We start from the raw sequence: 9,797 nt of genomic DNA, 5'->3' as shown, positions 1-9,797 counted from the left end.
GGCCATTCCATTCGATCACGCGAAATCCCTTCGCGCGTAGCTCATCTAGGCTGAATCGCCGCGGCGACTGCTTGCCGATGTAGCGGCCGGTGAAGCCTGTGTTTGCGACCGTGAAGATGGCCGGCAGCAAACCTCCCTTGCCAATGCCCTTGTCAAAAGCTTTCTTGGCGGCCGGTCTGCGGATGCCTTGAGCCTCGCAGGTGATGTCTAATCTGACTGACTTGACTAGCCGCAGGACCATGAGTGCGCAGAGCTTCAGCCGACGGCGTGCACTGCCGGGTGTCAGCCCTAATTCCATCTCTCTGGCGAGCCGCACCGCGGCGGCCGCCTCTCGCTTGGTTCGCCGTGCCTGTTTGTAGCGGGCCTTGGACAGAGCCTGCTTTGTCTCGCTCTGACTCCTCTTCTTCGTCTGTGACGAGGTTCGTTTGGACGACGAGCGGGGTGGCGCGGGAGCTGTAGGGGTATGGTTGACGCCTGAGCGACCACCAGCTCGCGAAACGTCTGGGGATTGGGACGACATTGCTGACCGAGCAGGCGGAGAGAACACCGGCGCATATACAGCGCGCTGGTCAACGTCTGATTGCCCGCCATGGTCGACCTCAGGAGATGTAGTGCACGAAGCCCCAGAGGTGGCAGAAGGTGCCGGTGTTTGTCGACCAGAGCGGCGGCGGAAATAAGCGGCGCGAGGCAGGGTAGAAGGGCGATCTCGAGGCGTGTGATGCGAGCTTCGCAGTATGCCTGACGGTTCTGGTGAAACGTCGATGGGGGTGGGTGGGCCTGCCATAGTTTCATACAGAGCGCTCTCGTTCGCAGAATCTTCGTTGGAAGGCGGTTGGTCTGTGACGTTCGAGGCTGGCATTTCTCCTGGCTCATCCTCGCTCGTCGGTGTGCCGCGCCACTCGGCGAGCATGGCCAGTTTAAGAATATCGGCCGGCACTGACAGGACCTCCACATCCCAGGTCTGGCACAATGGTATGCATTAGCAACGCTGGCAGTATGTCTATATGACATCGGATGTACCCACCCGTACGGTCCCATCGACGTTCTGGATGTAGTCGTCCATGTCGCTCGCTGCAGGTGCTGTTTGTGCTGTAGCGCGAGGTCAAAACATGATGGGAGGGCCATCTGAGTGCATACTCACTCGCATCTTCAAGTTTTTCTTTACCCCGGTGCGGCGCCGGTTGTGACGCGGCATGCAGCGAAGTTTCTTGGCTTGCCTGGGCCTTTTCCTCCTTCGTCGACTCGCTGGAGAAGCCTGTTTGCCGGCATCGCCATGCATTCGTATAAGATTCTTGTTTGACCAAGTTACAGACAGATTTACTAACGGCGGCGCGGGGTGCTGTCTATTACGACGCCGAAAAGCTCCCTGCCAGCTGCAAGCAAAACCAATCAGTGGACTCCAGAGGCACAACACACACGACTGAGAAAGCATACCTCCTCCAGTCGTGTACAGGACCGAAGGCCATTGCTGGGCATCCGGTTTGGGTCCTGAACCTGCAGCCTGAACCGCCTGCACCTCAGCGATAGCGCCAGACTGAGGCGGAGAACTCGCAGGTGCTGAAGAACTGGGGGGCGGCCGGCGACGGAGCTGGGGGATTGGGGGATCTGCGGACAAAGCATGTGCTGGTCAAGATATGCGAGGGCATCAACTCCGGGCGGGTAGGTCTCACCGGACAGCTCCCGCTTCTTGATCTGCCGCCCGACGTTCTGCTCGCTGTAGGGTGGGGGGGTTGGTCCCCGCTCGGGCCAGGGCCCTGGGTCCTTGAGGGAGTCAGGTTTCGCGCAGAGTCCTGGGGTCCCGGCATTGTGAGAAGTCAGTATCCTGCCGTGCAGCATAGAGCGAACTGTACCTACCGCTTGGCCGATGCACGACGGCGGGTACCGGGATGCCTGTGAACCGATGATATGAATCAGTCATACAATGGTCGCACAGCTGAGGTCGCACGTAGGTGACCGCAGCATCGAAACGACGCGGGGTCAATTGGTTTCCAGTGTGGGTAGACCGGATATATGACCCCATCGGCTATGCAGAGGTAGGATGTCCTTGAGCGCGATGAGCAAACGCCGCGGGTGCAGATCGTTTCCAAGGTGCGGAGACAGAAGGTGCGACCCGCGGCGGCCACCGAAACAAGGGATTTGAACAAGAGGGTGCGGTGTGGGGTATCACGGTCCCAGGAAACTTTGCAACCGGTCGCACAACGTTCGAGAAAGCACCCCATGGGTGCGGAACAGAGACAGATCTGAGAGGCACCGAAATGTAACTCACCAGCTGCGTGCTCACTGCTCCGGGACTCCCCAACCGTAATGGCATCCCTGCGCCTTGGCAAAGCAGTACTCCCGCTTGCGACGGTGGCGGGGCTCTGGTAAGGTAGGGACGGAGCTTTTGCGGTCGCCTGCAAACGAGGAGAGGGCGCTGTTTGATAGAGATATTGGAGCTAACATTGTGAATGATGATATTATAACTTACGCGGTGCGGTGGCATAGTCCAGGGATTGTTCGCGACGGGGCGCCTCTACACGGAAATTTATGAGCAGCGCGTCTCTGCGAGTATCGCCTGGGACACTGACGTTGATTTTCGCTTGACGTAGGCGCACCAGGGGTTTGCGGCGTCGAACGCGCGCTTCGAACAGGCTCTGTGGGCGAAACATGAGGCTATCACGCGTGAGGTAAGATTAAACCCTTCAAACCTGCATCACGAAAAGAACCGGGGCGACCATCGGCTGGGCAGACGTCTGAGAGCTGCCCTGTGGTAACGAGGATATCTAGGTGTGAGATAAGTCAGTAACGGCGAGGATATGACCCGGTGAAGCCGACCTTTCCAGGAACCGTCTGCATCCAATGCCTGTATGCGTTGTGTGCCTGCGTACAGCGCGGTATGAGTTTACAAGAGGCGTCAGTCGGGGTGCACGACTAACCGGTACCATCGGCATGGCACTGCTCCGCACGCATCTTGTGAGCTACAATGTGATGTTAACACACTGCCCCGCGGTAATGGTAGTGGGCATAATTACCTGAGGCCCCCGGAACGGGCTGCTGCACATCGACTGTCTGTTTTGACTCTGCAAGCGCACGCCGACGCTTAACGTTCCCCAGTCGACCAAGCCTGGGGATAAATGCTTACCTCCACTGACCGGGGCGATGTTCTCGACCGTGATGGTCTGGCGACCTGGTACGACAGATACATTAGTAGCTCGAGACATCAGGTGCGGGTGGAAGGGTGTGCGGGTGGGTGTGCGGGTGGACGGAGTGTACTAGTAGCACTTACCACCGCAGGTCATATTGACTTGTTCTACTTCAACGCGCTGCGAAACTGTATATATGCACTGTTAGATAGAGCAAATCTATGGCATACGACTGCTTACCGAGGTCCCCGGTCCTCCATTGCGCGAGCTTCACGGACTGCGAAACTGAAGACCGCCAGACGTCATGTCCACCACCGTAACACGGGCCTGACAATGGGCGGGCGCACCTTGGCCGTCGCGCGCGACCTGCGACGCCCGAGTCGTCTGCTTTGCTTCGGTCTTGATATTGGACGCTGTAGGGTCCATGCGTGACAAGAGGGGATGGGCCGGGACGCGATGGTTAGCCAACGTGAATGGCCTCGTGGAGAAACAAGCTCACTCGAGGGAAGTGCCATGGCGAAGTGACAGAATCGCGTTCAGAAGGCGGGGATGAGAGGGAGGTGGTGGCAGCGGGAACGGGTGGAGGAAGTTGCGTCGGGGACAGACACGCGGCCGACGGATCCGCGGCCGCCATGCGAATTTGAAAGCAGGCAAGCGAGGTGAAACATGCACCCACCTGGAACAAAGCATCCGGCGACTTACCGTACCGGAAGACCGCTATGCGAGATCGGGGTCCATGCATGTCCCGACCCCGCATGCGTACTTACTTATGTTACCAGACGTACCTCGCGTTCCCGCTTGCGGTAGGGCTCTCACGTTCGGTGTAAGACACACTCGGCGGGCAGGCGGGCTGTGATACAGATTGAAGATCGGGCGCGCAGCGTGACATCAAATATACGAATATGCGGGATGAGCTCCAACCGCGGGCTGCGATGATATCGACGCGCGAGCACCCAAGAGGGAGGGGGCCACAGAAATAGCCCACGCCGACGCCCCGCAAGGCGGTAAACAAGGCGTGTTTGGACTGCGTACGGAGCGATGTCAGTGAGATGCCAAACTACATTAGTCTGAACAACCTACGGAATTCCAGGCCTGGTAGCAGGCGGGCAGGGTGTGACGGACCCAAATCATTCCAAAGCTTGAAGGTGAAGCAGTTGAAGTTAGACTGAGAAGCTCGAGCCGCGGAGCCGCTGACCTTGTTCAAGCGCTCTGCACTCCCCGTCTGCCATTGTCGGAGACACCTACGCTCTCTGATCGCCATCGCACATCCATCTTGAGCTGGTCCTCGAATGCACCCGGCGAATCCGCCCCGAGCACATACCATGCGCGCGGCACGGAAAGCAGCGGAAAGCTCAGGGAAGGGCCTCACACCTGTGTGCGACCACGCCGCGCTCCTTGAACACGTTCAACCGTACTCACCACGGTTCCCACCTATACCGGCCATTCAAAGCACAAGCGACGAGACTGGGAGGGCCCGAGAAGAGGAGAGCGTGTACGAAATACGGTGAGTTTGCAACTATCTCTCACCCGCCCACCGAGATAACGCACTCCGTCCGGGAGGCGGCCTCTGCATTGGTGCGCACGAAGCCTGCGCGCGTTGATGGATGCTCATACAGGACAGAGCAACTACGTTGGTACGTCGACTACACATCATCCTGCTATCTTACTCGCGCACCCACACATCCTCCTCGCCGCACCCGCACCCTGCTCGCACCCTGCCGCCGCACCCGCATCGTCCTCGCCGCACGCGCTCCCGCCTGCGCACCACCAGGGGAGCCTCAGCGTGGATCACGCTGCGGCAGTGGCTTTGTCGAATCGGCTTTCGGCTGGCTGAGTTGCGTTCAAGCCGCACTCGCCAACTTAGGGCTGGCGCTGCTAGCAGTAGCCCGAAGCCGCCCTCCAGAGGCTGGTCGTCGCGAGGATCGTGTGCACTCGGGCTGTCCAGAGTCACACCAACGCCCGCGGGACGGCAGGCTGTGCGAACTCCCAATGCTGTTGCACCGCGACTGGATAGCAGAGGGGAGTGCGGCCATCTGCCTTGTACGCACCGCCCACACTCCTCCCTCCTCCCGTCTCGAGAACTTCGCCATGGCATCCCTTCCGCGGCAACCCAGCAGAAACCTTCCCGCTTAGGCCTCGTCCCTCAAGACGACGTCTTCCAGTGCGCTGCACCCGCGTCAGCAACCAAGACGTCCTCCTCTTGTACGTCAGACCTCCTCCGTGCCCATTCCCCACCATCCCCAACGTTAAGCTCAAGGGCCGTATACGACTGCACAAGCTCAACGTCTACCTCCATCAGCCTCAGCTACCCGACCAGTGTCGACAACCACTGCTAACGACTCCAGGGATGCCAGCTCTGAGTGCTCTAGCTGCGTCATTAAGATGCAGCACAACCATCAGCGGCAGCGCGATCTTCGACTCAGTTATGACCCTTGCACAGTCTTGTGTATGGAACAGCGCATACGCACCGACGCCTCTGGTACAACGCTCCACGATACGCGATCTTTGGTACCCACGTCGTCAAGACAGCCTCTCGTGGGCGGCATACGGCGCCATTCGACCCCCGCTACTGCCTCTCTGGCCTGCATCAGCACGTTCCCTTGCCTTGTTCCTTGGCCTGTTCGGTTTGCACGTCTACGCCTGAAAACATGTAATCAGCATATTCATTATGCACGTGACACTCCGTCTTGTTGCTCGCCCCAAATCATATCGCATTACTGCTGTGTCGCTCTGTAACTACAGACAAAGTTTTAACTCATCGAGAGGTATGAGGCGAGGGCGCTTGCCCCGCTTGTGGAGGATCTTTTCACGATACTCGTTGTACACTGCAATCATCTCGTCCAAGAAAAAATTGTAATGCACCTCTGACATCTCCCGCACGACAGCCAGAAATTTACCGAACCATGCGTTGACCTGCTCGCATACTGAGGAATTGAAAACCCACTCGCCCTTGGCATCATCGTACAGCTCGGGAAACAGGGCGGGATTGCAGTTCTCCTGGCAGAACTCATCTCGGTCAGAATGCTTGGTGTTTGCATGGAAGACGTCGACGGTGAGGGCGGTGTGATACAGGTCTTGCAGGCCAGACGCTCGAATATGCTTGAGAAGGTTGCAGTTGTTGTCGTAGATAAGAAAGGAGGGCCGTGAACGTGGAAGATGGGATGGAAAGGTGTCGAGCACGAAACGCTGTGGTGATGGGCCCATGAGCGAGAAGAAGACGGTTAGCAAATGTGCTGTACAGAATCCACGAACAAAGGATGTGCCATACCAGAGTTTCCGCCGGACCCTCGGATTCAAAAAACGTGGCCCGGGATATAATGATACGACATGGCCGAACCATGAGCTGTTCATTGTGCGTCCACCTGCGGGTGAGAGCAGAACGAACCTTCGGCCGTCGCGAGCCTTGCTCGCCGCTGGCTTTAGGATCCTTACGCCGACGCGCTTGCTTGGTAGCCTCAGAGTGGTGTAGGCGAGGCATGTCGCCAACCACATCAGCCACATCAGCCCTATCCAAGATATCGGCGCAGGAGGGGAAGGTTTCTGTGGTGTTGCTATCGGCGGGACCGTCATCAGAGCGGTCGAGGGCCGCCACAACATCTGCATCGTCCAGAATATCGTCCACACTGGAAACCCGCACCTGCGCCGCCACGGCGCGGCGGTCAGAGGCTTTCTCTGCGCGTAATCTGAGACGATATATGGCCGTGCCCCTTTCACGCTTCTCGATCTCGTACGCGCGATGAACCTCGCTGTTGCATGTGCGGAACCCGGTGGCGGACACTTCAGTGCAGCCTTCAATGGCGCATTGATCATGAAGGCTGGTGTGCTCCTGGCAAAAACGATCCTGAGGACTACGGAGTGTATTCCTGCAGTGACGCTCATTACAGCGAGGATGGCCGATAGTTACGCCGTCCATGACGCAGGCAGACAGCCGTGCTGAGGAGCAAGGACATCAGGAACACCGTTCTGACAAACAAAAAAGACTCGGATACGCACTATAGGACCCATCGCACCCATCTGGAGCGAGAGAAACGCGCTCACAGTCATCGCACGCGTGCGCCCAAAGGCGCTGACCAATCCCTCGCATGCGCTGATTGCGCTCTCTAAGAGCAGCCTCAAATCGGGCATTTTGCCGGCCATGGTGGGGAAGCTCAAGCTGAGAGGACAGTTCCTGCTGGTCGGAGAGAAGGGCGTGGAGATAGAAGGCACTCCAAACCATTGCGCCGGTAAGGGGAGGGCTTGAGACTTGGGAGCTGAGACCAAGGTTATATACACGAGCTACGGTGTCTCCCGACGCACTGCAGGAGCACATGAGCCAGACCAATATGATAGTAGTACAGGCGCTATACGCACTGGGCGAAAGCCATCTGGGCTCTAAACAGCACGACGAGATCCCTCTCAATGTACGTGTGCTCTGAGACCTCGAGGGCGTCTGGGATGCCTTGGTAGTACACGCGCGTTGCATCGGGCGATGAGGCATTGCGCACGATGTAGTTGGGGCGGTATGTTGTGTGGCATTCTGTGCCGCGATGATGTAGCTTTGCCCAACTCCACAGTGATAGAACTCACCTTTGCAGTACAGCGTGACGACGCGAATCGGCAGTACACCCCTTCGACGAGTAAATAGCTGTGCAGCATATTCGTGTCGTTTTCCAGCAATGGACCGTCCCTGCCGTGAGCACCCATGAGTCTCGCATTTTGTGACGTGGCTGAGCATGATTTCCGCTCCTGTGGCAGTAGAATGAGGCACTGAGTGAATGACACTGGGGAGCCCACGCACCGATATTGTGCGAGGGGCCGGAGGAAGCAAGAAACGCATCGGTCTGCCCGGGCTGCAGAACGAGCTCGCCAGGACGTGCTCGCAGTACAATGTCGAACAAGACGGACCACAGGGAAGCAACGTCTGCGACCGAGAGTCCTGTATAGATACTCAGCACAGACTGTATATTGCCAGGGAGGATGGGCGGGTCAGAAGGTAGAGCGTTAGTAGGACGTGTGAGAGTGAGCAGGGGAGCAAAGCGGGTGGCTAAGTCAAAGAAGGCGAGTAACTGTGCTTGTTGAAGATTGGTATACAGTGCGGGGAGGCGGGAGACCCTGGAGGCGATATCGGACAGAAGGACCATAACTCCTGGGAGATGGTGGATGCAGAGACCATGCCGCGCGCTTTGGGGGCGATCAAAGTAAGTCAAATGAGATCCGCATACCATGCGGAACGTGGAAAATGAGTTATGCGGAAATGAGAACGCTTACAAAGTGCATGGACCCAACAAGCACTTACGTGATATTTGCAGGCTAAGTGTTTGTGGGGAGAGCAGAACAACTTATGCGGCATTGGCGGCACAGCAGACCAATGAACCACAGAAGCGGTACCGCGGTGATACTCTACACAGAACTGCTTAAGTGCTTGCGAATGCTTGGAACGACTTAAGTGGTTCGGCGGACATCCTAAGTGGTTCGGTGGTCAGCTTAAGGACTTAAGCGGTTTGGCGGACAGCTTAAGGACTGAAGTGGTTGGGGGACTGGACGACTCTGTTCCACAGAGTAGTGTGCAATTACATGGTGTGCGCTGAGAGTGTGCACACACGATGTGGCACGCGGAAGCACTTCAACGAAAATACATGACACCTGAGGAGAGCAGAACCCCTTCAGCGTGATTGAATTCTTGTGAAAAGCGGAACGGCTTAAGCGGTTGTGGACTCACCTGGACGAAAGCGCAACCACTTAGGTGGAGTGGTAAAGAGAGACATAACCACTTAAGATGATGCGTCGGATGGGTGAAGCGCTACAGCGGATGAGTGAAGCGCTACAGCGGATGAGTGAAGCGCTACAGCGGATGAGTGAAGCGCTACAGATAAAAGAACAACAGGTTCAGCTGAAAGGGTACTTGGAACGTAGCTTCAGGGACATACACATACTGGCAAGCGTGCGGTGGATGGTGGAACCGCTTAAGTCATAGCGAAACCACTTCAGACGGCGCGGACTTAGCAAACCAAAGGTATCTGTTGCCCTGCGCTAACATGACCGAGTACAAGACGTGCTAGTTACTGGGAATTACTGGAGCTAGTAACAAGTTTGTTACTGGTCTTGTCTTATCACCTTATCTCCCATCATCCGCCATATTCCGCCATATTCCGCCGGATTCCGGCGGATTCCGGCGGATTCCGGCGGAAAGTGCACCATAGTTCTACTGTTCTCCGCACGGCGGGCATTGACAGGTTTTTGGCCGGGGAAAAGTCATGGAAAAGGCGCGTCACGACGACGCCTGTTCCTAAATTGGTCACGTGTGGGGAGAAAAGCCATGGAAAAGGTTACATTTTCATCCACTTTTCCTTGATTTGGCACGTGGAAGGGAAAAGTTGTCGTCGTGTCGCGCCTTTTCCTCGACTTTTCCTTGGGGGAGAATCTGGCAATGCCCGCCGTGACGAGGCCAACTTAATGTAGCGCTGGGCCCGAGGCGACGCGACGGTCACATGACACAAACTCTCCGACGCCACCTCGACAAAGCTCTGCCAAAAGCTTGAAGCCACCGTCAACATCGACACCCTCTCTAGCTAGATACAACTGATTCACTATGTGCGTTCCAGCGAACTATTTCTCTATACTCTAGCTACTTCAAGTTGAAGATAACAGCAACGAACGCTTGGTCAGGAACTGTGTCCCGGGGCCCGAAGCCTGCGG

At 57.0% G+C, this 9,797-nt stretch overlaps 2 protein-coding genes across 2 annotated transcripts; both read right to left on the bottom strand.

The window, feature by feature from the left end:
• Nucleotides 1–19: 19 nt before the first annotated feature.
• Nucleotides 20–3,548, bottom strand: L226DRAFT_573751 (uncharacterized protein; the record flags this gene model as incomplete). Its single annotated transcript, XM_067684913.1, has 18 exons — nt 20–961; nt 1,025–1,089; nt 1,142–1,255; nt 1,326–1,373; nt 1,435–1,605; nt 1,671–1,790; nt 1,855–1,890; nt 2,267–2,413; nt 2,468–2,512; nt 2,568–2,633; nt 2,688–2,762; nt 2,815–2,859; nt 2,916–2,957; nt 3,012–3,059; nt 3,122–3,166; nt 3,266–3,310; nt 3,363–3,407; nt 3,470–3,548. Coding segments are annotated over 18 exons (2,178 nt in total), but the record flags the coding sequence as incomplete, so codon positions are not given.
• Nucleotides 3,549–5,858: 2,310 nt separating this feature from the next.
• On the bottom strand, nt 5,859–7,836 carry L226DRAFT_468036 (uncharacterized protein; the record flags this gene model as incomplete). The annotated part of the gene is made up of 6 exons (XM_067676109.1): nt 5,859–6,308; nt 6,391–6,528; nt 6,772–7,055; nt 7,116–7,417; nt 7,473–7,638; nt 7,689–7,836. The coding sequence occupies 6 exons, from the start codon at nt 7,834–7,836 to the stop codon at nt 5,859–5,861; spliced, it is 1,488 nt and encodes a 495-aa protein (XP_067532395.1).
• Between the last annotated feature and the right edge of the window lie 1,961 nt (nt 7,837–9,797).

Source organism: Lentinus tigrinus (genome assembly GCF_003813185.1).
Source record: "Lentinus tigrinus ALCF2SS1-7 unplaced genomic scaffold L226scaffold_27, whole genome shotgun sequence".
Classification (NCBI taxonomy): Eukaryota; Fungi; Basidiomycota; class Agaricomycetes; order Polyporales; family Polyporaceae; genus Lentinus; species Lentinus tigrinus.
Note: the sequence above shows the minus strand (reverse complement) of the source record. Positions and strands in the feature narration are given on the sequence as shown.